A 27,630-nucleotide genomic window follows, 5' to 3' on the forward strand; every position below is an offset into this window, starting at 1 on the left:
TCGGGGTTGGTCAGACACATGGACAGGCTGGGACGCCCGTGTGAACGGTGGATGGAGCCCGCATGAGCGCACAGATGACACCCACGGACCCGCGCTGGATGCAAGCCGAGCTCCGAGCGGGTACCCCACCCCATCCTCTGCTCACTCACCTCTGTCCTCCCGAGCTGTGGCCGTAGCCACCCCGGGCCAAAGGCAGACCCCCAAGTTCCCTCCAGTCCCCAGACCAGGAAGCTGTCCCTCCTGCCGGACAGGACTGGCCTGTATCTCGGGCCTTGTGAACCTTTTCCCACGGAGCCTGGGCCACTTCCTGCTGCCCCACAGGAACCGCTCCCTAATATGGGCCGGGAGGGCTGGCCGTGACCTCCAGCCAGACATGCACCCTGGCGGGATGCCACCCCTGGATCTGCGCCTTCCACCGTCGGGGCCCAGAGGGTCCCATGCTGGCCCTGGTTAGGCAGGGCTGTTGGGGGACCAGGAGGTTCCAGTGGGAAGGCACAAAGCTAGGACTCTGGTTTCCAGGGCTGACCCTGCTGTGAAGCCTGGTGCAGGAACCCGCCCCTCGAGCTCCCCCAACCTGGATCCTCACCCACCTACAAGGGGTCTTCCCTCTCCGAGCTAAAGCCCACCTCCCTGAGCTGCCAGCCTTGGCCTCCGCTGCCCCACCCCACCCCGGCTTCCCTCTCAGCCAGTCTCCCCTGCTCTGGGCTGGGGGGTGGATCTCTACCCCGCCTGACCTTCCTGTTGTGGGGGTCTCTACCCAGCCTGCCTGACATACCCTTGGCCCTGGCAGCCACTCCAAATGTGTCTGAAACATGGCAGCAAATCACCGCAGGGACAGACGTCAGCTCCGACCAGGGGAGAGGAGCACAGTCCCGGCGGACGCGGAGGAGCCTGGGGGCCCGAACCCTGACCTCGCCTGCAGCAGGCGTCAAGTGGGGCAGGGGAACTGGGCATGGTCGCCTCAAAGATGGGTGACAGCTGTCCGAGAAGGGGGATGGGCAGAGAAGCAACCAGACCACGTCACAAGACCCCTCTCTGGCCCCTGATTCTGTGCCTGACAGATGCCACCTGGTTGATCCCTCAGGGCAGCCTGAGGGAGGTCCAGCTTTGCCCACCTCACGGGGTGAACTCCACTTCCCGAGGATACCACCTGCACAGCCTGCTCTCAGGGCCCCTGCCTCTCACCCCAAGCTGTGCCCCCAGGACCCCACGGGTGCCAGGCCGGTGCTGTCCCTGCAGAGGGCCCACCCTGACCCTTGACGTGTGGCTGGAAGCTTCCCCTCCTCATCCTGGTCCCTCACCAGGAATGGCCTTTAAAGACCATTTGCTCCACCGCTCACTCGACAAGCTGGGAAGCCAAGTCCCGAGAGGAAACAGCCGGAGCACCTGGCCTTGAACCCCGGCATCCACCCCTTCTCTGGCCTTAGAGCAGCTGACCGAGCGGGACCCAGAGTCCAAGGTTCTGCCCAGCCAGGGAGGGTCACACAGGGCAGCGGCTGTGGGTGATCTGGAGTCTGGCTCCTGGCACAGGGTGAGGGGCAGACGTGTGTGCCTGTCCTCTGGGGCTGGTGGGGTGGGGAGAGGGCCCCGAGGACAGGGCCCTGGGGCAAACCCCCATCGGGACTGTCACCGCTCGGCCCTTCCTGGGACGCCCACCGGCACGGTGCCCTCTGTGCCAGTCGCCTGGACAGGCAGGAGCTTCGTGGCATCGTGGGACACTGCACAGGGAAGGTCGGCTCCCAGGCCACCTGAAAGCCCCTGTCAGTTAATTCTCTTCTCACACAGATGAATACACAGGGACCCTGAAAGACAAGTGACCAGCCGAAAATCACCAAACAACTAGAACCCAGGACTCCTGCCCTTCACCTGACAGCCCACCTGCACTCCACACCCCAAACAAGGCTCTTCTTAGCAGGAGCTGCCCTTGAAAACCCACTTCTACCTGGGGAACCCTGGCCCCTGTGCCTCGCTGGGTACAGCGCTGCCACCCCCACGGGCTCCTCCCCCAGGCTTGACCAGAGAGGGGGCTGGGAGGCCAGCACAGCATCTGGCCCCTCTGGCATGCAGGGCACTCCAGCTTCCTGCCCGCAGGGTCTGTGCCTCCTGGTGCCTGGGAGATGCTCACAGCCCCGCATGTAAGAATGGCCACACTCTGGCCACCTGCTGGTCATCTGAGTAAGTGCTCCCCTCACTGCGACCGGGTCCTGAAGGGCACCCCTGTTCCCCACGCTCCGGGCTCCTGGGGGGCAGGTAGTCCTGGGAAGTGGGGATTTGAGGATGAGGGGCCCTGGGGTGGCACGAGCCCCGTCCGGGGTCCCTCCACGTGGGGGAGGGCACTGCAGACCGTACCTGGCGGCGCATCGGCCGTCGTCGAACACGAAGGTCCGGTTGGTGTGGCCCCCGCCGCGCGCCCCGCTGTAAACACCCCCCGGGCTGCGCGCCCCGTCCGGGAGCGGCATTGGGCTGGCGGCGGCTGCGACTCGGAGCCGAGGAACAAACGAGTCGGGAGCGATTGGCGACTTCTTCCCCCGCTTTTCCCTGAAACACTTTTCTCTGATTACGGTGGGGGTGGGGGAAAAAGAGCCTGCTCCAGGGTCGGTTCCGGCGCCTGTGCGGGCGCGCCCCCTGCCGGCCGCGTCGGGAACCAGGCTGGGGACGGGGTGGGGGTCCGCTCGCATCCCACCCCGGGGACCCGCCTCCATCGCGACGCTCGGCGCCCCCGTAACCCCGGGAGACAGGACAGAGGCTCTTTAAAAGCTAGGAAACCCTAAGAGCGCCCCCGGGGGCAGGGGTGCATGGTGGGAGGGGCTCCGAGAGGGCTGGGGGCCTCTGGGCGCTTCCTGTTTAAAGCGCGAGCACCGGCGATGGCGCCTGCGCTGCTCGATCCTGCCCTCGCTCTGAGCCGCTGGGAGGGGCGGCCGATCAGCACCTGCCCCGCCCCCACCCCCCCACGGCACCTGTCACTCCTGCAGAGACCTGCACCCAGACCCCGTCTGTCCGTCCTCGCGGCACACCTGGGAGGCCGCTGGGCCCGGAGAGGGAAGGGCGGTCGGACCCCTGGAGGCGGGAGTGACTGCACGCTGCCACCTGCTGCCGCCGGCAACTCTGCCGCGCGCGGCCGCCCTGCTCTGCTCTCGCCCCAGCCCCACACGGAGCACCTGGCAAACAGGCTCCTGCTGCAACCCCACGACCCAAAGGAAGGTATCCAGGAAGCAGGGGGATCCGCTGGAGGCCCCCCCGCCCCCGCAGGTAGAAGCCTCTATTCTGTCCCCAGTGCTGGCCTGACCCTCAGTGGACCATAAGCGTGGCGGAAACACAGAGGAATAGACAGAGAGGGAAGGGAGGCGTCTCCCAAAGAAGGGCGAGGGACTGTGTCAGGCGTGGGTGGGGGAGCTGAGCCAGCATCAGCCGCGCGCAGCTCATCTCACGGCCTGGGGCACCAACCCAGCCACCCACCGCGGGGTGGTCAGTGCAGGGGCTGTCAGGGCGGAGCTGGGCCAGCTGATTTGGAGGGTGCATGGCATGTACTTCGTGGTCCTGACATCTGCAGCGAGTCTCAGGTCCCATCCCTGTTTACTTCCAGAAAACAGCAAGCTGAACACAGATACTTTGTGTGTGTGTGTGGCAGGGGGACTTGGCAAAGGCATGGCTTGCCCCCAGGGCCCCAGAAGGAGGGCGGCTTATCCCCAGGCTCATCAGCAGTCTTACATCCTGGGGACTTTCCCTACTTCCTCCTGAGAGGAGAACGTTGCTGCGAGTACCACCCACCCCTGGCCCCCAGCAGGTCTCTGCCCTCCCCCAGGACTCCTGCCAGGGTGTGTCCATCTTGCGGGCCCCTTGGAGGTGCCCTCTGGCTGGTCAACGAGATGACTGGCATGCTGTCAGTGACGGGAAACTCTGGCAAGCCTGGTAACATTCCTGAGAGCTTCAGAGAAACCAAAACTTGGCCCCTCTCTACCACGTAGGAACCAAGCCCCAGAACAATGGCGTGTCCATCCTTCCCCAGCCAGGAGCAGGAAGGGGAGAGAGCCCCAGGCCCTGGCTTCCATCCCACCTGCTCCAGCAAGGCAGCCCGGCAGATGGGATCTCTCCGCCAAAGCTCCCCACTTGTGCCCCTGGACACCCGGGCCAACGTGCTCTGTGGGGTCTGCTCTGGCACTGCCCTCTCTTGGGCACTGGGGACCCTCCCAGGGCAAGGAGCCGGGCTTCTCACACCTCCCGTAAATGCCGGGCCATACGTACTGGCAGAACCTGCCACCCCCAGCCTTTCTTGCACTCAACACAGAAGCCAGGCTATGGGCTGAGCAGGACTGGGCAGCAGGGGCCCCGGAGCGCCCCCTTCTGTCGGGAGTGCTGGCCTAGCACAGGGGCCCCGCAGCGCCCCCTTCTGTCGGGAGTGCTGGCCTAGCACAGGGGCCCTGGCATCCTTGCTCCCCAATCTGACCTCAGGCCCACCCATCCTCACAGCATCACCCTCGATCGCGATGCGATTTCTGTCCCCTGCCCAGCCCTCCCTTTATCCCAGGCCCGGCCTCCTGGGGTTCTGCCGCCTCTCCTGCGTGGCCTGACTCCATGTGCCCCATGTTACTGCCCCCGCCAGTCCCCCAGCATCCGACATGCGGCCCCAGCCTGGGCTGGCCGGCCCCTCCTCCATGCCGCCTTCAGGACTCGGAGCTGAGCAGAGTAGAGACGTGGGCCCAAGCCCTCAAATGGCAGGACCTCCCACGGCTGCACTTCGCCCATCTCTGGGTGCTTCCGCCGCCCAAAGCCCCACCCCAGGACGCCCACCCGCAGCCCTGAGCCCCTTCTCGGTTGGAGACAGGTGTCCTGCTTCCCCGGAGGCAGGGGCTCTGCTCTGTCACCTGGCTCCGTCCCAGGCCCAGCACCTGAGGCGCACTTCGACCACCGCAGTGACACCTGCCCCAGCTCGCTCTTGCCTCGCCTCCCCGTGAACTCCCCCAGCAACTGGCCCCCATGTCCACAGCAGCCCACAGCACTGCTCTGAGTCCTCCTGACTGAAACAGAGCTTTAGTACTCTCCCCTCCCCTTAAAGGTCCACCTCCCTGAAAAAGGACCAGTCTCCACTTTCCCCTTCCTCCCTCCCTCCTCCAACCAAGCCCCGGTGGGTGGGCTTCACGTCCAGCACTGGGACGGCCCCTGGAGACCCGACGAGATGAGCACAGACCTGCAACCACTCACACTGAGCACTAAAAGCGGGCGGTGAGGTTTTTTGGGAGCCCCCTGCCCAGAACCTGCTGTTGACGGGGGCTTCGTGGAGTGAGTCTGCAGCTGGGGGCGGGGCGGGGAGGAAGAGCAGGAGCGAAGGCCTGTGTGAGGGCAGAGCCAGGGCTCAGCCCCGAGAATGAAGGTCCAGGCCTGGGGCAGGCAGAGGGCAGGGCTGGGAGAGGCAGGAAGGCCAGCCGGCCTTCAGGCAAGCCCGGGTGCTAGGGAAGGCACAGAGGGTGCGTGGGGTGGGAGACAGGGCTGGGAGGCATCTGCAAGCCTCCTGGCTCCTCAGTGGGCGGTGGCACTGGCTTAGGCAGAGAATCCCCTGGAAGAGGATGCCATTTGGGGGACGGGCACAAGTGAACCTCGGACCTGCAGGCCCTCAGAGGCAGGTGGGGCCCCTCTGGTCATCCTTAACCAGCCGGAGTCCCATAGACCTTGGCTGACCAGCCTCCCCGCTCCCATCTTAGCTCCCCTACCTGGGCCTCAACATCCCCCGCGGGCCACACTGATCCTGAAACCTTCTCCTCCCACACCTGTAGCTCGCCGGCCCCTCTGCCCTCAGGTAAGACCAACTCCTCCTACCACAGAGGGGATCCTACTTGCCCACCTCACCCACGCGCCAGCCCAGGGAACCGCCTGGGCTCGTGTTGTTTCCTGCTTGGGACGCTGCCCAGCTCGGTCCTGAAAACCACCTCGCCCTGAGGACACCCTCCTGCCCCTCCCTCCACAGATTCGGCGTCTACTTGGCCCCCCAGTCGTGAGACCCTTGAGGGTAGCGCCCAGCTCGGGGCTGGCACCCGGCGCCCGCGGTGGGTAGGTGAGGGGAGACCCCACTGAGCGGGAGCTGGGCCGACCACCTGGAAGGGGTGGAAGAGGACCACTTACTTCGGCCACCTACCCCCAGGCGCGGCGGCTTTCTGGCAACTTCTCGGCGAGAGTAGCTTCGCTGCACGCGGGCGTGGGGCGGGGCAGAGCGCATGTCAGGGAGGCAGGGCGCGTGGGGGCGGGGCGCGCGCGTGGGGGCGGGGCGCGCGCGTGGGGGCGGGGCGCGCGTGGGGGGTGGGGCGGGCCAGGTGCTGCCTGGGAGGGAAGCACGTGGGCGTGGGCAGCGTGCACGTGAGGGGGAGGGGCTGCAGGACGGCATGCGCAGGGCGGGGCGCACGTGGGGGCCCGGGCGCGTTGTTGCTCTCTCCACTAGCTCGAGCAGCGTGCCTATGGCGTTCAGGGGTCCTGCGTCAGACGCTGGGCTTCCCGGAGTCCCCGGCTCCGAGGGGTGCAGGTGAGAATTGGGGGGGGCGCCGGAGGGGGTCAGCTGGAACGCCTCTGCCCGGGGGTGCTCGGGGTGTCCAGACCTGGCGCTTCTATCCAATTCAAATGCACCGAGCCCCCGTCCCCACCCAGCATGGCCCCCGTGAGGCAGAACCCCGACCCCCGGCCCTTGCGGGGAAAGAGGGAGGGGTGCCAAGAGGTAGGGCCCAGGGCCGTGTTTCTGGGCAACCCAGGCCTTGTCCTGCGCCCGCCTCCCAAGATGTACATCACCGCCTCGGGGCTTCGGGGGCGTTTTCTGGGATCACAGAGCGCGGCGCTCTTGTCTTTTCTCGGCAGCGGCCCTTTCCTGTTTGGTACCCAGTTATGCTGCTTGGATCTCGGCCAGGGCTTAGGCCAAGCCAGGGCCCCTGCGGTGGCGAAGGGTCCAGCCTCCAGCCTCCCGCGGAACGTGCTCAGCGAGAGGGAGCGCAGGTGGGGGCCGCGCAGTGGGGGCGAGGGTCAGAGGAGGTCAGGTTTGTGCCAGCGAGCTGGTTTCAGGTGGCTGGGACAGGCTCGTACCATCTGTCCGGTAAGGGAACGCTTAACACATCCCCGAGGTGAATATAACACATGCTCTTGGGGGGTGGGGGTCCCAGGGGCCACCGTTGCAGCCCTTTCTTTGACCTGAAGTCTTGGGCATCTCGAGGTTGTGCACGTGCAGCCGACACCCCCAGGCAGTGACGGTGCAGGCTTGGCTGTAGCCCGCGGCAAACACCTGGATAGCCTGCAGCTTGGGGTCCAGGGCCCTGGGCCAGTGTGTGTGCTGACACGATCCCTGAAGGGCTCAGGGGGTTCTGGTGGCTGCAGTGCTTTTTCCTGGTCAAGGCCAGACTGCCCCATGGTTGGTGGTCACTTCCCTGGAGGCAGGAAGCGGATCTCCTTGAGCTGTGAGCGCCTGCGGGCCCTGCTGCCCCAGTTCGACGGCCGGCGGGAGGACATGGCCTCGGTCCTGGAGATGTCGGTGCAGTTCCTGCGGCTCGCTAGTGCCCTGGTGCCTGGCTGGGAGAAGCAAGATGTGAGTTGTCCTGCGGCAGCCCGGTCAGCCCTCTGGGGAGGAGCCGTGGGCATCCCCCCCACCCCCTGGGCAGCTCTGACCACCCGGATGCCTGGCTTCCCTCCTCCCTGCACTGCCAGGGCTGCTGCATTTCTGGCAGGCACGCCTCCATTTGTGCACCGCACCTCCTCCGGGAGCCCCGGGGACAAGCTGTGGCCTCCAGTTATGTTTCTTGTACTCTTGACCATGGTGCCAAGGCCGGTATGGGTAAAAGGCCCATTGCTGTGAGGTCCCCGGGCGGGCATGGCCTTCAGCCTCCCTCCCTCCCCCACCCCCCAGTCTTGAGGACACGGTCTGCACTCAGGGAGGACCTCTGGGACCCTAGGCAGGCAGGGTGGCCAGTGATGGACCACAGCCTGCTTTTTTGTGGGTTTGCCGGTTGATGGTCTCTGTTGCGTTTTTTGTGTTTATCTCCCTCTTTGGTTCTTGCTTCTTCAAAGGAGACGTGGCACACGTGGCAGAAGGACGTTTTGCAGCTGGCCCTGGCGAGTCAGACCCCAGCAGGTGCCCTGGACCCCGGCGTGGGAACGTCCAGCGTGACCATGTTAGTGTCCCTGTGGGGCCAGGGGAGTCCCGGGCATGGTGTGTGCAGACCGTTCAGAGGTGTCTCCTTCTGTCCTTGCATGGTTCAGGCAGCAGGCCTCCCCGAGCTGTGCAGCTGCGGCTGTGGACGACGGTAAGGCCCCGGTGGGGGCGGCCGCAGTGCTGGGTGGGCTGCCGGCCCTGCCTGGTGAGCGAGAGCGGGTCCTTGTCCTCCCATCGTGCCGCCCCGATGAGGCCCACGAGGCGGCGTGATGACTGCACTCCCCTCGTGCTGGATGCCTGCCGTGGCTGTGGGTCACTGCTTGGACCATGGCTGCCAGTCCCCGAGTGCCACGGGAGGCGAGACTGTGCCTTCCCCCTCCCCTGGCGTGCCCATCGAGGCGGGGAGGGGGTCTTGCTGTCGCCAGGGCCGGCAGCAGAACTGGGCCCCCCAAAGGAGGTCGGGACTCAAGCTCAGGGTGTGAGGGTGCAGGGATCACACAGCAGGGTGGTCTGAGGGTGGAGTCCTTGGTCAGGAATCACGGAGATGGAGGGAGAGGTAGTAGCGTGAGGGTCCCCAGGTCTGAGTCCCCCACGGTCGACCTGAGGCCGAGTCGGCATCTCCACCAGGAAGCCTCCCTGGCCCCAGGTGTCACGTGCCTCACCTCTGGGCATCTATCTTCTCCGGGTTACTTGTTGGCTTTTTGCTCCTGAAATTCACGTGTTCCCTGTGCAGGACACAGTGGGCAGGGACTCGGGTCTTCGGGGGAGGGCTGCTCTCCAGGTGGGGAGGGCTGCTCTCCAGGTGGGGAAGGCTGACTCACGCCTCGCTTCCCTCATAGAGCCGCCCAGCCTGGTCCCCCGGTCTCCAGGCCTGAGTCCCTCCAGGGCCCTGAGGCCGCCCCTGCTGTGGTCTCCCCGCTCGCGGCAGCCACCCTCCCCGCTGGTGAGCGAAGCGTCTCAGAGCTGCTTGGGCCAGGCTGGGTCCCCAGGTCGAGGGACTGACAAGGCCGTAATGCTGGGTGCCAGGTGGGTGTCCCAGTGGTGTGTGCGTGACCCGCTACACGCCTCCTCCCAGCCCTGCCCGAGCTCTGCCTGGAGCCACTGCCCGGGAAGTTTCTGCCCCTCACGTCCTCGGTGTCTGCCTGGATGGCCCAGGCTGCTGGCCCAGTCCTGGAGTAGCCAGACTCTGCCGTGTGGCTTTCTAACGTGTTTCTGGAAACGCTGTTGTCTCCTTACTGGTCGTCTGTTTTGGTTGACAGTAAGTGAGTTTGTATTTTGCGAGCTCTACCAGCTGGGGCGTGGGCCGGGAGCTGCTGCGGCTGGAGAGGAAGCAGCAACGCGCCGGGCTGGCTCCGGGCAGGCAGGAGGGTGGGCTCAGGGTCCGCCCGGGAGGGAGCACCCCGTCTGTCTCTGAACCCAAAGCTGCTTTTCAGGGCCCACGCTCTTCTCTTGAGGTGCAAGGCCTGGGGTCCACCTGGGGTGACTCAGGGTGAGGGTGTCCTTGTTGCATCCAGGTCTGTGTCGGGGTGTGACGTCGAAGATGGGTCGTCCTTTCTGCTGACTGCCAGTCCTGACTGGTGGCTTGGTGAGTGGGACACGCTCGGCCTGGGCCACCTTCTCCCCTAACCCGGGACAGGCTTTGCGGTCTGGGTTGGTCCTGTTGCGGGCTGGGCGGGCAGCTGGGACTGTTGGGGAGATGGGACGGGCTTCCGCTTGCTGTGTGACGCTGAGGTCCCGGCGTCTGTCTCTGAGCTCCCGTGTCCTTCTCTGCTGGTGGTTTTGGGGACCACCGGTGGGGATGGCAAGCGGCGTGTGGGGAGTCATCTGGGAGCATGAGTGCACGACGACACGGGGCTGCTCGTGTACGGCTGCGAGTCACTTTCAGAGCCCTCTCCCGAGACCTTGTCCCCACAGAGGCGTCTGGATGTGCTTTGAGCCCCGTCTCTGCAGGCTTTGGCATCATGGGGTGGGGGAGCCCCTTCCTGGTTCTGGTGCTCCTGGGTCTCGAGCAGGGCCGGCAGGAGTGGGCCCACCCACCTGGTCAGGGGTCCACTGTTCCCACCTCAAGGATGAGCAGAGAGCTTCCTGGTTGGGTGGGACAGATGGGCGGGGGGGGGGCCCTTCTGCACACTGAGTCCCCTCTGCGTGCCCTGGGGTGCCTGCCTGCTCTGCTGACGTGTCCCGTCTGCTTCCAGGGTCCCTGGAGGGCAGAGGCAGCAGTGCCCGTTCTCGGGTCCCCGCCAGAAGCAGCCCGCTGGACAGGGCAGAGCCCAGCTTCCTGGGCGACCACGAGCCCGGCTCCCAGGATCCCCCAGACGGGCCCCTGGAGCCCTGGAGCTCAGACGTGAGCTGCCCCAGCTCGGCCCTGCGGGACGAGGTAGACAGCATCTTCCCCGACTTTTTTGCTTCCTGAGGGCCGGGTCGTGCCAGGCCGCGGGGCACGGGGCCTTTGCAGCAGCTCGTGCCGCACGCTTGGGCATTGTATTTTGGGTTTGGGCTGCAGCTGTGCTCTAATTCCAGCGAGGCTGGTGGGGCTGTGCGGAGCAGAGGCTGCATATTAAAGAGGAAAAGCAGTTTTTCTGGGGGAAGCAAAACTTGTGTAATTAACGCGATTCACTGGGCAGATGGCACCGCTTCTGTTCGCAGTGCAGGCACCCCTGCCTGGGGGATTGTTCCTATGATGTTCCTGGCCTGTGGGATCCCTAAATAACCCGGCCCTGGGGCTGGCGAGGGGAGGGGTCCCCAGATGGGGATTGTGTCCTTGGTCTCCTCCCCAAGAGGCAGCCGTGGGAGCCAGCTCTCCGTGCCTGTGAGGCTGGTCTCAGGGGCCCCACACGGGTCCATTGGGGAGGCCTCTTTCCGGGCCAGGGGTGGCGCCTGGGAAAGGAACCGCCTCTGCCTTCGAGGTGGTGGCCTTCGTGTTCCCCGTGCAGGGCCCGTTGGGGGGCGTGGGGCAGAGGTCGCTTGGCTTTCGCGTCTGGACCCTCGGCTGCTCCCGTCCCCAAGGATCCGGGGGGCGCTGGCTTCCTGTGAGGAGTGACCCTGCCTGAATCCCATCACCTTTCGGTCACAGCGAAGGCGGTGCCAGTCTCTGACCCAAGCTGGTCAGGGGCTCAGCCCGCCCTGATCCCTGCTTGTCCCTTTCTGGAGCCCTGGGCGTCCTCACCCCAGCCCCCTGGGAGGGAGGCCCGGGAGCTGGGACTCAACTTGTTCAGAAGCCTGACCGAGCCCCCCAGCGGGTGGATCCACCCACCCTGAGCCTTAAACTCCCCACTTAGACCTTTAGAAGGCGAGGGGCAGGACCCCACCCCGGGTGGCAGGAGGGCTCACTTGCGCCGCCTCCAGCTCGTGAAGGGGGGTGCTTGGAGCTGGTGTTGAGAAGGGTCCAGGGGCCCAGGCAGGCTGGCGGGGCCGGAGCAGGGATGGATGAGCAACGCCTGCCCCATCATGGAGGAGAGCAGCCTTCAAGCCTGCACCTGTGCCGGGATCCTGGCTCCGGTCCTGCAGGCCCTGGGACCACGCACACAAAGCTGCTGCATCACACAGGGCACCGCTCCAGGCGCCCACACGGGACGGGCGGCCATCTGGGGCCAGGTCTCCCTCGCTGCCTGGGGGAGTGCAGGGAAAGCTGACCCCCCTGCAAGGTGGGGAGAAGAAAGGGCTGCCGCCCGGGCCTGGCGGAAGCTGAGCTGTCACGGTTGCTGGAGCGGAAAGGAGCTGGGGGTCCCGGAAACAGCTTGCTTTCCGCCCCTCCCCTGCTCTGGCCCTTTTCGGACCAAATTACTCCTGTTGTGGCTGCAGTTGGGTGTTCGGGGGTGGATTTAGAAAGCACGATGGTGATTACAGGCTTGTTCTGGGGAGTGAGGGGGTTTCAGCATCACACCCCCAGCTCTCGAGGTGACCTGCCCTCGTCCCCCCGCCCCCAGGGGCTCCCGGAAGTAAGACAGTGGGCGCTGCTTGCACAGAGGGGGATGTGGGGCTCGGCAGGACCCCAGACACCCTCAGGCTGCACCCTCTCCCAGGTCCACCAACCCCTCAGCCTCGGACGTTGTTGCTAGGCAGTGTCTGTGGCTGCGCCTTGGTGACTGTCAGCCGGCTGAGCTGGGGGGTGACCAGCTGCTCCGTCCAGCCCCGCCGTCCACCCTCCCCTGAGCCCTGCCGCCTCCTGCCCTCCCTGCTGCCGATCTTGCTCCTTGAGCTTCGAGGCCACCTTGGGTCACTACCCATTGGTGTCGTGGTCAAGGTGCCCAGTGCTGCCCGGCAGCCTCGCGCGGCCTCTGCTCACGGGCCCTGACCTGGACCCTGGCACAGCCGAGGGCCTCCCTGCCCACCTGGGAGGGGCCGGCCGCTGCTCATCCTCAGGGGTCTGGAGGGCACGGTTCCAGGGCCTTGCCTACCACCAGGCTGTGACCTTCTCTTGGCAAGGCCAGGCCCATCCTGTCTATCTCGCACCTAGGTGCCCACTGAGTGAGAGAAATGGTACCCTCGCTTCTTCAGGCCTCAGCCCTCCCGAGACCCTCACCCAACCAGCCTGGCCTCACTGTGGCCCCCCGCCCCCACCCCGTGTGTGCTCCCCCGCACACGGGGACACCTGGGCAAAGGACAGGCCCCACCTGCCCTGGAAGCTGGACTCTACAGGCCTGAAAGAGCCACAAACAGGCTCAGTCTTCCTCCAACCCCGCCTTTGGTCTCTTGAAACCCAGGACACCTCGTCATCCCCCAGCGGGTGCCACGGCCTGCCACCTGGGCACAGCAGGGTGCCCATGGCGTGACAGGGTCCCCCAGGGCAGCCATGCCCAGGGTCGTACCTGACGCTGGGGAGGGCGGGGGCCTTGGTCGGGCCCTCCTGTGCAGGGGTCAGAGCTGCAGCTCACGCCATGGCCGGAAGCCAGTGTCCCCTGTGGGTGCTGTACCTGGTCACCTTCCAGGGCCCACCATGAGCCCCTCCCCCTCCTCCTTTTTCCGGAAACTTCTGGAATCTTTTGACTCTTCCAGAGGAGAAGAGGACACTCCTCTGGCCACGTGCTGGTGGACAGGGCGAGGGAAGCTGAGCCATATGATGGAGGTGTGGGATCTAGGGAGGTCCCGGGGATGTGAATCCTGATCCTTCTCTGAAGGGGTCTCGGCAGAAATGGGCTTCGGGGCTGGTGGTCGGAAGGGGTGCAGATGGAGGTGGTCCCCTTCCCTAGCCTGCCCTGTCCGGCCGTGTCTGACCCTCTGGGACCTGCAGGTGGCCCCCAGCCCCTCGACGCAGGCAGCTGGTGCCCTCGGAGCTGCTGACCCTGCAGAGGCAGCCGCCCAGGGAGGCCCTGGTGCCCACAGTGTCCACTCGTGGACCAGCGGGTCAGCGCCCCACCTGCTGCTTATGGGGCTGGAGGGGGTGGCATGTGCAGAGCCATGGCAAGGGGGGCCTGGGCTCCCGTGCACTCCAAAGCCCCTGCCATTGGATGGGGCCTGGATGCCAGGGGAGGGAGCACCCAGCGAGGCGAGAGTTGGTGTCTGGTTTGTCCAGGGCCTGGCCAGCCCTTCCTGCAGGGGGTGCCCTTGGTGGTGCCGGTTCTAAGGAACGTGGGTTCTGGGTCCTCCCCGAGCCCCAGGGACGTGGCTGTCTCTGCTTCTGAGGGATGGTGGGAGAGAAGCTTCCGGATAATGTGAATTTCCCCCGTCTCTGCTGATGGGGTCGAGCTGACATTCCCAGTTCCTGTGTTTGCCTTCTGGAGAGTCAGGCCAGGAGGTTCCTCTGAACGGATGGATGCGCTGTGCTGCCTTCTTGACGCACAAAACAATCCCATCACGCCCCTTAGAAATTGTGTTTTATCCTTGTAAGCGTGGAGGCTGGTTGCACTCGATTCATTTGAAACGCTTGGGATCCTAACCCAAATAGGAAAGCTGTCGGTGAAGTACGGGGCGGCAGGTGGAGGGGATACCTCGCTCCGAAGCTTCAGGGCCCGTCCCCAGGCTGACCTCAGTGGCCGCAGAGCTGCCTGGGGCAGCCAGTGGTGGGTTTGTTTCCCGGTGCTGGGGTTTCTCTGGGTGGGCCCTCCCAGGGCATCGTTCCTCGGTGAGTCCTTGCCCTCCAGCCTGTTCTGGGCCTGCTCAGGGACTGTCCCGAAAGTGCCCTGTTCCTGGGTTTGGGATGGACGTCGGAGGCCAGGTGATGTCACAGTGGCCACCGGGACGCAGACCCTTCAGCGAGGAGGAGCAGCGATGGACCCCGGAGAACGCCCTTGGCCTCTTTGCGGGGCCGAGCTGGGCCGCCTTCCTGTCCTGGCGCTTCCTGCGGTCACGCACAGCCCAGATCCCAGGCGGCTGGCAAGTCCCTGTCCAGGCTGCCCCCCGCCCCGGTAACCTCAGGGGTGCAGTGCCTGTGCTTCACGGGGGCTGGTAAGGTGGGGCAGGGGGCAGCTTATTCAGAATGCAGCGCCTCAGTCTGTGAGGGGCCAGGGGCAGGCTGTGAGGGGGGCGGGGGACAGGGTTGTACGACTCACCTGGGCTCCGCCCCGCCCGCACCTGCCGCAGACTTACTTCCTGTGCAGGTGGAGCTGCAGGGCCCTGGGTGTCACCTGGATGCCGTGGATGAGCAGCCGCGTGCCCTCGTCCTCCTTCAGGAGTTTGGGTTGGTTGGAGGCCAGCCCTGCCAAGAACCGCTCGCCGCTGACCTGGGGAGCAGAGGGGGGGACGCTGGTGCCCGCTGGCCCTGGCCCTGCGGCCGCTGCCCCCAGCCGCCTCTCCATCCCACGCCCGACGCCCGCGGCTTCCAGAGTCTCGTTGAAGTTGGGGTCCTGGGGCCCCCAGTGCAGGGCCTGGGGGCAGCCGAGCAGGGTCAGCCGCACGGCCAGCAGCGGGAGGTTCATGGCGAGTCAGGGGGGCTGAGGGCTGGCCGGCGGCACCTCGGACAGGTGTCCAGAGCCCGTGGTGGTGGCCCTTTTGTCCCCTGCCGGGAGAGGTTCCTGGCCACGTGGCGGGCTGTCACCAGCCCCCTCCCGTTGACCACAATTACCTTCTATTTGTTGAGCCTGCGGCCAACAACGTCCCGTTTGCCCTTGTCCACAGCCCCCCTGCCTGTCCGTGGTGCAGTCATGCTGTTTCCAAGAACAGCGGGTGTGTCCGCCTGGGCAGGCTTCCAGGGTCCCTGTGTTCCCACCGATGATCGAGTCACAGAGCCGCCTGCTGACCTGGCAGCCCTGGGCAGCCCTGAGGTCTCCCTTCTGACGGCCACCCAGACGTTTGTGAGGCTTGGTCGTGGGGCCCTGGGACTCGGGGGGCGGCCCCGGGGGAGCAGCAGCCCTGGATGCCCTTCCTCGCCGGGGGTTGACCGACGACCCTGGCTCGGGGGACAGGGGTGGCTCCGTGACACGGCCTGGGCCATGCTGCCGGGCGCTTCCCCTGGAGTGGACCATCTGGGCAGAGCCAGGCCCAGCGAGAATGAGGGGGCTGCGAGGGAGAGCCGGGCTGTTCCCCATCTCGACTCCCCTGCTGGAGCGTGACTGAGTTTGACTCCCTCGTGCTGCACAGGGACCCCCGGGGCCGTGGGGCACAGGGCAGAGCAGCGTGAGTGCAGACACTGCCCCCCCCCTCCCCCAGGGCTGTGTCCTTAGCTCTCCGAGCCTCAGCTCCTCACCTCTGAAGGGGCGGTGATGGCACTCCCTGCCTGCTGACTGCCGGCCCGTTTCTTGGCTGCAAGACCCTTTGAAGATGTTCATGTGGGGTCTCCCATCTCCCCCCCTCATCCCCCACTGAAGCGGTGGCCTGCAGCCGACTGTGCCCCAGGTAGAGTCCCTCCTTTGATATCACAGTGCCACACCTTGGTGTCAAAACCGGGCAAGGACATTACGAGAAAGGAAAACTTGAACGTCACCCCCACCCATGAATGTAGGTTCAGGAACCCAGGTAAACATCATACAACGAATCCAGCCATCTGTGGAAAGGGAGGTACGTTACAACCTGTAGGGCTCCATCCAGAACTGCAAGGTTGGTTTAGGGTTGGTGAATCAATCCATGGATTCCATCACTTGATAGAGCGGAGGGAAAATCCTCTGATCATGGTATTAGCTGCAGGAAAGGCACTGGATGAAAGTCAACAACTATTCGTGGCAAAAACTCATACCGCTCTAGAAATTAAAGGGAGCTTCCTCATCTGATTAAGGGGTTTACAAAATACTAGGGCAACGGACCTCTCTCTTGGTGAAGCATCAGAAGCTTCTAGGAAGGGAAAGGCAGAAGAATTTGCAAGGAAGTGACGAACCTGAGATGGTCCTAGGTGACATGACCCCGTGTGGAGGACGTCCAGGAAACCTGCAGGTAACTTGTTCAGATTCATTAGTGAGTTTAGAAAGGCGACTGGCCACAGGATCCATACACAAAAATGAACTGTTTCCATACGCCAGCACTGCGTACTTAGAAAATGAAATTTAGAGAGACTTTATTTACAATTCAGTGAAAAAAAATCAATTAGCTAGGAACAAATCCAGTGGAAAAATGGTGCAAGGCTTCTGCACATAAACTATAAGCTAGTATTGAGAAATTAAGATAAGCTAGATACATTCATACACCGTGTACATGGATTAGAAGCCTCAATACTATAAAAATATCAACTCTTTTCCTAAGAACAGTAGGCTCCCAATCAAAATTCCAATAGGGTATTTGTCTTATGGGGCTTCGCCAGCTGATTCCAAGATGTATGAAAACGCCGAGAGTTAAAAAGAGCCGGACTCTCCTGAAGGTCAACTGGGTAGGATCTGCTCTCCCAGACACCTGTTCTCATTATGAGCTTTAGTGATGCAGCCAGCATGTAATCTGTGTGAAGCTGAAAATGAAATGAACCAAAAGAGCAAGAAACAGACCCTCGAGTCCGCGTACGGGCACTTCTGAGGGTGAAGACGGCTCTGCAGAGAAATGGGGTGAAAGGCAGCCTTTTTCATACATGGTGCTGGGTCGTCTGGATGCTCATGAGGACAAGAACGAAGCTTGACCTTGACCTTGACCTTGACACATCAACTACAGAGATAAATTTCAGCAGTGTTAAGAGTTGGATGTGCCCCACCCCAGGGATAGGTTGAAGTTCTAACCCGGGACCTCAGAATGGGACCCTGCTTCTTAGAGGTAGGGTCTTTGCAGATTCAGCCGGTTAACATGAGGGCACAGGGTAGGCCCGACCCAGTGTGACTCGTGTCCTTGTAAAGGTGACAAGTGTGGACACAGTCATGCAGAGGGAGGAAGACCGGAAGGTGACCATGTGCTGACAGAGGTGGAGGTTGGATGGACGTAGCCATGACCCATCCTCCCCTCGAGCCTTTGGAAGGAGCCCGGCCCCATGGACACCTTGACTTGGGATTCTGGCGCCAGGAGGATAACGCTGCTGTCACAGCCCTGTCTGTGGTCCTTTGATGCAGCAGCCGCAGGACACACTTAGAGCAGGATAGTGGTCAAGGCCCCGGCAGGAACAGGGGTAATGAAAGAGCGTTTGGGGAAAGGGCTCCGGAAGAAGTGGTGGGAAGGGTTAGGAGAAACCCACGAGGCTGGTGTTACTGCCCTGGGCTCAGGGGCCTCGGGGAGCGGGTGGTGGACTCTGGGCTGCAGGTGTAGGCAGGGCCCCCAAGAAGGACACAGCATGGCTGAGGTGCAGCCTAAGGGAGGGGCAGTGGGGGCTGAGTACCCCAGACTCTCGATCCTGCTGCCTGGGGGGCCTCCCTTTGGCCGAGTCCAGCTGGAAGCCACCGGTTGCTGCACTGTCAGAGGCTAGAGCCCCATTCCCTGCAAGACACAATGCAGTGGGTGAAAAATTCAGCCCCAGGGTGACAGAGGTAAACTACTCATGTAGCCAAGGGCTCCTGTCCACGATATATAAAAAGCAGCTGCTAATCAACAAGAAAAAGACACAACTGTAGAAAATGGGCAACAGACGTCAGTTATCGTTTGACAAAGACACCAAAACCATGAGAGAGTGTTTTAGCCCCGTTAGTGATCCAAGAAATGAAAATTATAATGAGATTTCAGCCACCCCCACCCCCAGTGCCCTAAATGACTAAAAGTTAAATGCCTGATTGAAACGGAGCAGGACCCCTTGGTCCTTCCCCACCATGTCCTCCGCCTGCCTTTTGTCTGTGGGAAAACTTTAGCCAAAGAATAAGTTTAATCAGAGAAGTTAGAAAATGCAGGAGCAAAGGAAAACAGTCAAAGGAGACCAAATAATCGTAGTTTAGTCATTAAGCATAGTCGAGGACCTTTAGTTCCTCCTCAAGGGCTATGGATAATATTCTGAGCTGTATCCTGTGAGCTGTCTTAGAGATACTGAGACCCCCCACCAGCTGGAAGAAGTTAACTACATAATGACCATGCAGTTATGACATAAGCTGCCGCAATTCTGAGAACTGGCCTCAAGGAAACGGGAACAAACCGACGCTGGAACTGAAGACGAACTGTACTTAAAACAATCCAGATGACGCTCATCAGGGCACCGCAGGACCAGTTTCAACATGAGTGTCAGAGCTGACTGTGCTGTCTCCGCATGTAGCCCCCTGTCTCTGTCTATAAAAGCTCTTGTCACCTGTCAGTGGGGGCCCAGTCGGCCTCTGGACACGAGTCTGCCCTCCCCCCTCCCTGGTCCCCGCCCCCCGACCCGGTTGCTGGCCTTGGAAATAAAGCAAACTTTCCTATCCACCAACCTTGTCTCTTTAATGGCTTTCGAGCAGCGAGCAGCCCGACCCCACTTTCAGTTACATGATCGCACCAGCGATGACAAGGACCTGGGGCAGCATGAGTTGATGCTCTGGGGAAGGGATGCTGGTCAGTTCAGAGACACGGGAGAGCCATGTGCACGGGCCGCCAAGGCCCCTGCATGCGCCTGCTGTTCTCCTGGGTGCCTCCCCACCCAGGTCTGTGCACAGAGCCCGGCCTGGAGGCCGCCCCAGGGTCACCGACAGAAGACCAGGCGACAGAGCTGTAGGCTCTTCCCACGGTGGCCCTGGAGCCGTGGGAATGGGGACTCACAGCTGTGCCTGTGGGGCCTCCTGGGCGGTGGACACACGGGGTTTGCCGTGTGATGATTCTCGGAGCTGCACGCGGCTGTTTTGCACTTTTGTGTGCGTTGTACCAAAATAAGTAGAAAGAAGGCAGTGGAGCTATTACTGTGTTGATCTGATGACTGTTTCCCCAGAGGTTTTCTCCAAGTCTCCACCCGCCCCAGGATGAGGGTGACCTGAGGGCCTGAGGGTCTGGCAGCGTGGGCGGCTGGACAGTTGGGGACACCCTCCACCAGCCCAAATGGGAGGGGCTTTGTCGAGCTGGGAGCCCCAGGCCAGTGGAAGCGCTTTGGGAACAGAGTAGTAACAGTGCGTGTCCGGAGACTTTGGTGTTTCGTCCGTGCACCATGGTTCCGCGGCTGCAGAGGGTTTCAGCGGCGTCCACGTCGGCGCGCCGTCCACTCGAGTGGGTGAGCGCCCTCTGCCAGGCCCCTCTACTCCAGCTGGACAGGACTCTTGTCCCCAGGGCTGCTGGATTTTGTCATTCGTCTTTGTGCAGCGGCTGGCTGGGGGCCTCCCGAAGGGGCTGGTCTCACGGCGCCTGGGAAGCCGCTGCCGAGGGGGGGCTGTGTGCAGGGAGAGGGCTGGCCCGGCCTGGCCCGGCTCAGGAGACCTCGGTCTTGGAGGGAGCAGCCAGGCTTGTGGGCAGAGGCCTTGGGGTGGCGGGAGGGTCGGGTGGCCCGGGTAAGCCACCCGGACCAGCAGGGGTGCCGGGCGGGGGGAGAGGGCGTGACAGCGCGCGTCCTCGGCGGCTGCAGGACGGGGCCGCGGGGTGCCCCTGCCGGTTGGCACGGACACCTGTGGAACTGAGTCGAATGCACTCTGCACCCTGAAACTGGGGTTGCGGTGGCGGCTGTCCTTCCCAGAGAGCGGGTAGGTAGCAGGAGGGGGGGTGTGGTCCTCACGATCCTGGCCACAGCCCAGCCTGCAAAGCACAGAGCGGCCACCGCTCGCCACAGGCCTGGAGCCCTGGGAGCGCCGGGCCGCTCACTAGCCGTCTGGCGTGAGGAGGGGACCCCCGAGCCCATGCCCCAGAGAACACGGGGTGCCCAGCACGCCTCCGGTCGTGGGGCGCTCTCTTACCTTTAGGTTGCATTGCAAAGTCCCCGTGGGGGCCGGCGTGAGTGAGGGGTGCTGAAAGAGGTCACCTGGTGGAGGTAGCGGCAAGAGTTTGAAGCCTTTCCCGGGACCTGGGTCAACGGTCCGCGTGTGGGGTGTCGGGAACGAGCCCGTTCAGGTCTCCTCAGGGAGCAGCTCCGCTCTGTGGTGCAGCGAGCGCGAGGGGCCCAGGAGCCAACAGGCACCACGGGGGCTGGGGCTGTGCTGGGCTGGGCTCGCTGAATCCCTTCCTGTCTTCACAGACGGCGGGTGAGGCTTGGCGGGTCGCTCGAGGTCGCGCCTGGCGTGAGGGTGGCCGCTCAGGTCCCGCCATGGTCCCTACCTGCGGCACTGGCCTAACTCCTCCCCACCCCCCAGGGGTCCCCATCTTCACTCCAGGCAGGTCTCCTGACGAGGCCAACATGCTTCCAAAACGTCAATTCCTAACGGCTCTGTGTCACGGCCGACCTCCGGACCCGGGGTCTTAGGCCCGATCGCCCGAGCCTGTCCTCGGTGTCCTCCCCGACGGGGGCCCGTGGTGAGAGCCCTCCACCCAGAAGGGGTCCCTCCTTAGCCAGGAGCTTCGCAGCAATCACGTCACCCAGGGCCGGGGGCGCCAGGCACCCTGGCACTTGCGCAAAAGTTTCCTGAGATGCTGATTTTCAGGAACAAAAGCTGTTGTCGTGGAGGCCGCTTCCTGGAACAGATCTGTCTGAGGCCTCTGGCCTGGGACCAGCGGCTGCACACCTGTGTCCCCGCCCGCGTGGCAGGTGTGGAGACCGAAGTCTTCATCCTTGTCCTGGGGCCCAGGTGACCTCAGCCACCTGCGGGCACTCATGTCAGTGTGACCAGCACGCCTCATCCCCCTTCCAGCCTCCACGGAGACCGGACGCCAGGGCGACACTGGGAATAACGAGCAGCCGGTAGCTGTTTAATACCGCAGCCAGCTCCGCGGCAGCAAGGGAGCCGCACCTGGGCAGGTGGTCAGAGGAGGTGGTCCTACCTCGGGGCTGGCAGTGGGCCTTCCGCAGGTGGTGGTTCAAGCGACCCTGAAGCCTCTCGCCTTCTGAGACGGCCCACGCTCTGTCTATGGAGCGTGTAGCTCTCTAAATAAACCTGCCTTTACTTAAAAAAAAAAAAGTGACCCTGCAGACCCCACAGCCCGGTGGCGAGGGAGGGGCCGGGCTCCGGGTTGGATGGCCTTCCTGGGGTGGCAGAGAGGGATTCGGAAGGCACCTGGGTGAGCCAGGATGCAGGTGGAGGGGAGGTGGGGAGCGAGGCGAGGACAGCGGGGCAGGAGGGGCCCGGCAGGAAAGCTCAGGGGGTGGACCCGAGCTAAACTCCCAGTGGCGGGTACTGGGCTGTGGAGGGAAGAGAGCAAGGTCAGATTCGAGGGCCTTCGTCCCTTCATTCTGAAGACGGCCAATCAATCAAAAACGCGGCGCCCAACCGCTGGGACCACCTTGCCTTCTGCTGTCCAGCACCACATCCTGCCACGGCCCCCCTGTCCCAGGACGACCCACAGGACCCCACTACCGCCCCCCGCCCCTTGCCCTCCCTCTCCCTCCTTCTAGTCCTGCCACATGCCCTCGCGCTCCCTCCTCCAGGCAGCCTCCCTGCCCGCACTTCCCCAGCTCTAGGCTCCTCTCTTCCCCGCAGCTTTGTCTCCAATAAATTAGGGACTGAACTGCACTGGCCCCAGGTAACCTGCACCGGGCTGAAGAGCGGCTGTCTTGTTTACGTGCATCTGGAACTCCCAGAACAGGGCCTGGCCCTCCTGTTTGTTGATGGACTGAATGACGCACGGGGGAGGGGGTGCCGGGGAGAGGCCAGTACCGCCCACTGCCTCCTCCCGGCTGTGTGACCTCGGCCTTGTTTCTGAACCTCTCTGAGCCTCGGTGTCCACATCCGCAGGATGGAGATGGTGATCGTGCCCACCCACCGAGTTACAGGGACTTCATGAGATCTGGCAGGTGAGGCACCCGTCAACGACCTGACCGTATAGGGCGCCTGGCAGAGGCTGGCCGGGTCCTTAGCTGCTCTGGCCTTCAGGTGGTTATTGCTAGCTGTGGGGCACCCCCCACCTCCTCCCAGCCCCGCCCTCAGGGGCGCAGGGGAGACTGCTGGAGGGCAGCACTCACCGGCAAGGTTGAAGGCGGGGGCTTCCTGCAGCTGCAACCTGGAAATGTCTTCAAGATACTGCCCCAGCCACTGGGGGTCCCCTAGCATTCTTCTGGCTGAAGCCAGAGGGGCGGGCTTTTCTCGGACGAGGTCTCTCCTCCCAGCTCCCTGCCAGGCCCTGCGGTTGCTGCACTGGCCGCGTCCTCTCTGAAGCAGGTCCACTCTCCGCATGGCAGGCACAGCCCTCCTTGAAAGGCGAAGTCAGGCCTGTCCCCTCCGGTGAGGCCCCCAGAGGGTCCCCCAGTCCCCCAAGCCCGCCCAGTCTGCAGGACCACGGGCCCTCTGCCCGGCCCAGCCTCCCCGTCCACTCCGTCCCCGGGGCCCCGTCTTCTCCCCGAGGCACTTCCATTTTCTAAGCCCAACGGGACTCCGGGACGTCCACGTTCTTGGCCGCTGGGTCCTGCTCAGGACAGTGGGCGTGGAAGATGTTGCCCCGCCCACCAGCCTAGTGCCGGCTCCGGCGCTCCGGCAGGGGGATGTTGGGGGCGCCCCCGGCTGGGGTCCCTGCATTCCCCAGGCTCTCGGCCCCCTGGGCTTGGGAGGGACACCCAGCTATGGGAGGGGGCTGACCCACGGGGTGCCGGGATGGGGCTGGAGGAGCTGGAGGACTGGAGTGAGGAACCGGGGGCGCCCAGCGTGGGGGAGAAGTGGTCCACTTCCTCGCCACCCTCTCGCCTTCTCCCGGACTTCCTTCAGCTCCTCCTGTATCTGGTCCAGGCACTGTCCATTGTGGGCTCCACACGCGATGCCTGAGTCCGGGGAGGGTGAGGGACATCCTGGAACTGCCCCTGGCCCAGTACGGCAATGGGTGAGGTGCAGGCGGGGTCAGACAGGGCAGGAGTGACTCTGAGCCCCTCCTCACCCCCAGGTCCGCCCCCCCACCCCCCGTTGTCCCAGCAGTGACACCGCCAGTGCTGGGGCCGGGCCCTGGGGCCCCTCCCCAGCATCTTAACGCTGGCCTCAGGGCTGAACTGCAGCTTTCCCTGGCAGCACAGGAGTGCACAGACCCTGCTCCTGCCTGCTTTCCCTGGCATGGTTATCTTCCGGGCGACAAAGCCTGGCTGCACCCGCACTTCTTCCGGAGTCTTCTGGGCCCCGGCCAGGCCCAGGCAGCAGGAGGGGCCCTCTCTCCAGGGCATGACCACAGGGCCCCAGAGGGAGGAGAGGCCTGGCAGCCGGCGCCCTTTCTTCGTATCCATCCTCCAGCAGCCACTTGCTGCCCACCCAGCTGTCCCAGCCCGACTGCCAGCCACTGAGGCCTGGGGAAGAGGCAGCCCCTTGCTTCAGGTGTTCAGAAGTTGCAGCATTTAAGGCACAAAAGAGACCTCAATTTTTTTTAAGTTAGTGAGCCGTGAAAAGTGCTACCGCAGGGCTGTCTGCAGGAGTGTGGCTCACGGGGGTCAGGCGTTCTAGAGTGTGAGGGGTGCTCCACAGTCACGGCTCCTCCATCCCGCGCAGGCAGGGAAGCTCAGCTGCTGGATTTCTATGGGAGCAGCTTTGGTGATTAGGTGGGAAGCAGACAGTAACAGAATCCAGAATCTCCAGGGTGCTACATGCTGGGTCGTGATTTGGAGAAATAGGGCTTCTTCCTATGAGGGACCCACGGAGAGCGGCAAGGAGGGGGCCGCTGTCTGCTGGGAGCCTTGCCTGAACACAGAGGGGCTGGCCAAGGTAGCACTGAGCTTGGGAGGATGCCAGGGTCTGAGCGAGCCTCATCTCTTACACAAATTAGGAGGCTTTAGCATGGTTTTAGGGATGCCCCAGTCCAGACGACTGCCCATCAGTTGGGCGTATTTGTGTGAGTCTATTTCTGGGTTCTCTACTCTGTTCCACTGATTTATGGTTCTTCTGCAAATACCACCGTCTTGATTACTGTAGCTATATAAGATTTGAAATTTGTTAGACTGGTTCTTCCCATTTTATTCTTTTTATTTTAGCTATTCTATATTCTAGTTCCTTTGTCTTTCCCTATAAATCTTAGAATAATCTTATCTATCTCTACAAAAAAGCTTGCTGGGATTTGGATAGGAATTGCATTAAACCTGCATATCAATTTGAGGAGAATTTACATCTTTGTTCAGTCTTTCAGTCCATGAACACAGTCTCTCCATTTATTTAAATCTTCCTTGATTTTTTTAAATCAGCATTGCATCATTTTCAGCCTTCAGATCCTGTAGGTTTCATTAGATTTACATCTCCAAGTATTCCACTTTTTTTTTGAATGATTATAAATGGTATTGTATTTTTAATTTTCACGTCCACATGTCCATTGCTAGTATGTAGAGATGCAAGTGATTTTTGCATGTTTATCATGTATCCTGCCACCTTGTGAACTCGCTTATTAGTTCTAGGAGGTTTTTGTTTTCGTTTTTAGATTCCTTGAGATTTTCTACATAGACACTCGTGTCATCTGCAGATAGAGGTGTTTTTATGTCTTCCTTTCAGTTCTGAATGCCTTTTATTACCTTTTCTTGCCTTTTTGCACTGGCTAGAACTTCCTGCACTAAGATGAGTAAGAGGGGTGAGAGGAACATTATTCCCACGCTCTGGATCATTTGTCATTCATCACTGATGAAAGGTTCATCATTCCCCGTTAAGCGCAACGTTAATTCTAAGTTTTTTGTAGATGTCGTTATCAAGTTGAAAAAACTCCCCCTATTCCATTTTTCTGTTTTTTTAAAATCATGAATGGGTGTTGAATTTTGTCAAATGCTTTTTCTTGCATCCCTGGAATAAACCCTACTTGATTATAGTGTATGATTCTTTTTGTATATTGCTGAAATCTATTTGCTGATATTTTGTTAAGGATCGTTGAATCTATATTGATGAAAAACATTAGTCTGTAGTTTTTCTTTAAAAAAAAAGTCATTGTATGGTTTTGGTATCCGTTTTACCAATATACTAATATTTGGTATACCAAATACCAATAATATTTTGGTAATATTAGCTTCATAAAATGAAGGGAAGTATTTTTCCTACTCTTCTATTTTCTGCAAGAGATTGTATAGCATTCATGGTAAATCTTTAAACATTTGGTGTAATTCTCCTGTGAAACAATCTAGGCCTGGAAATGTCTTTTGGGGAGTTCTATTTTCTTAATAGTTGTATGGCTATTTAAATTATCTAGCTCATATTGGATGAGTCCTGGTAGTTTGTATTTTTTAAAGGAATTGGTCCATTTCATCTAAGTTGTCAAATTACTGTATACAGAGTTGTTCACAGAATTCCCTTATTATCTTTTTGATGTCTGTAGGGTCTGTAGTGATAGCCCCTGTTTCATTCCTGACATTAGTATTTTGTTCCTTCTCTTTTTTGCTTTCTCAGTCATGTTACAGGTTTCCTTTCCAATGCTTATGCCTTTTTTTCTTTTTTGTTTCTTGTTTTTTCCTTTTTTGCCCATGTCAAATGGCATGCAGGATCTTAGTTCTCTGACCAGGGATCGAACCCCCACCCCCACCCCACCGCAGTGAAAGCATGGAGTCTTAACCACTGGACTGCCAGGGAAGTATACCGCCCCCCTTTTTTTTTGTCTTACTGCACTAAGACTTTCAGTATGATGTTTAGTAGGAATGCTGGAGGAGGGAAACTTGCCTTGCTCTCAATCTTAGGGGAAGGCATTCAGTCTCTCACCATTAAGTATGATGTTAGCTGGTTAAAAAATTTTTTCTAATTACCAGTTTAGGGATGTTCCCTTCTATTTCGAGGTAGGATTGTACTTTCTGGCTCCATTCCAGTTGAGTGACAGCTCTGGCTGACAGGTTGAGAAGGGAGGTGGTGTGTGTACCTTCCAGGATAGAGCACTGGATGGATGGCTCGGCCCTCTGGATGTCCACATTTCCCCTCTGGCATGGTGACCAGCAACCTCATGGGTGATGGCTGTTTGATCACCTGGATCCTTGAGTGACCACGAGGGGCAGATGCCCCTGCCAACCTGCAAAGGAGATTTCTCATATACAAGACATAAATCTTTGATGTTTTGAGCCCCTGAGATTTAAGGGTTGTTCATTAACGCAGCAAAGCCAGCTTGTGTTGAGTGACCCTCCTGATGCATAAAGAACTTGCCTCGTGAATGGGATATGATGTTTTTAAAATATTTATTTTAAAATCAATGAATGGTGCTTATATGGGTGTTCCTCTCTTAATCTGTTAACACATTTATTATATGTCGTCTAATGTGGGAACATCCTTGATTTTCTGGCTTAAATCACTATGTACTGAATACATTGTTGGATTCGACCTGTTAATAAATTATTTGGATATTTGTATCTTTATTCCAAAAAGTGATGGCTCTGCTTTTTTTTGTCTCCTGCATCATCCCATCCAGCTTTGTTAGAGGACAGCCCAGACTCCCCATCTCTCCGTGCCCTGGAACAGACTGTATGAGCCAGGATCCATCTCACGGTGGTTTGCTGGTTCTCATGCATAGACTGAGAAGATCTGGAACTGGAACCGTTCTTTATTTTCTAGAGTTATTGTTCTTTCAAAGTTTTCTTTTTTAGCCAATATTGGTATTTAATATTTTTCTAGAAATGTATCCACTTTACCTATATTTTCAAAACTTTAATATTATACATAAATTGTTATTATAGCAATATGTGTGTATATTATGTTATACGTAAATTGTTCTTATTATTTAAAAATCCCCGTTTCTGTTGCTATATACCCCCTTTCCATGTGTGATGCTCAAAAGTGGTTGCAGAACAAGTGTCCTCCAAGGGCGACCTCTTTTGTCCAACTCCTCTATCCAGGGGAAATCTCTCTATTGCATTTTAGCATGGAAAAGATCAATGCATTTTTGGCATATGAAGTTTGATATCAATAGTCTTACTAGTAGCAATTACCTGTATGTTCCTGAAAGCTGGTCATGAGGGTCATGGGGCTGCATTTGTAAAAAAGGGCAGAATTTGATCTGCAAGCAACTAAATTAGGTTTTTATATCGATATTTATTAGACTAAGGGACAGCAATTTTCCATTTCCTGTCCTTTGTGGAGTTTGGGTGTTGGCTGAAGATGCGAGGTTAACTGGCAGATGCCTCTGCCGCGTCCCTACCTCGTTTCCAAAAGTTTAAAAGAGCCGTGATGATGTGTGCAGGGCCCCCAGGTGTCATGAGGCCTGTGATGCAGACACCTTAGATCCCGGCCCCGTGTCACCGCCTGAGCCGCCCGGGTCCCCGGCCCACGCGCGTCGGCCAGGAAAGACTCAGACAGGAGCGC

General features: G+C 60.6%; 2 protein-coding genes across 2 annotated transcripts; one reads left to right on the forward strand and one right to left on the reverse strand.

Annotated features, from left to right (window-relative positions):
* The first annotated feature begins 6,443 nt into the window (after positions 1–6,443).
* On the forward strand, positions 6,444–10,529 carry SOHLH1 (spermatogenesis and oogenesis specific basic helix-loop-helix 1). The gene is made up of 8 exons (XM_024126100.1): positions 6,444–6,508; positions 6,835–6,969; positions 7,405–7,552; positions 8,032–8,135; positions 8,224–8,267; positions 8,956–9,142; positions 9,631–9,701; positions 10,312–10,529. Exons 1-8 carry the CDS (start codon positions 6,444–6,446, stop codon positions 10,527–10,529), a joined length of 972 nt encoding a protein of 323 aa, XP_023981868.1.
* Positions 10,530–14,637: 4,108 nt separating this feature from the next.
* Positions 14,638–14,970, reverse strand: LOC129392669 (uterocalin-like). The gene is made up of 2 exons (XM_055089368.1): positions 14,863–14,970; positions 14,638–14,775 (listed from the first exon to the last, which is right to left on the reverse strand). The coding sequence occupies exons 1-2, from the start codon at positions 14,968–14,970 to the stop codon at positions 14,638–14,640; spliced, it is 246 nt and encodes an 81-aa protein (XP_054945343.1).
* Positions 14,971–27,630: the final 12,660 nt, after the last annotated feature.

The sequence above is a fragment of the Physeter macrocephalus genome, chromosome 13 (genome assembly GCF_002837175.3).
Source record: "Physeter macrocephalus isolate SW-GA chromosome 13, ASM283717v5, whole genome shotgun sequence".
NCBI lineage: Eukaryota > Metazoa > Chordata > Mammalia > Artiodactyla > Physeteridae > Physeter > Physeter macrocephalus.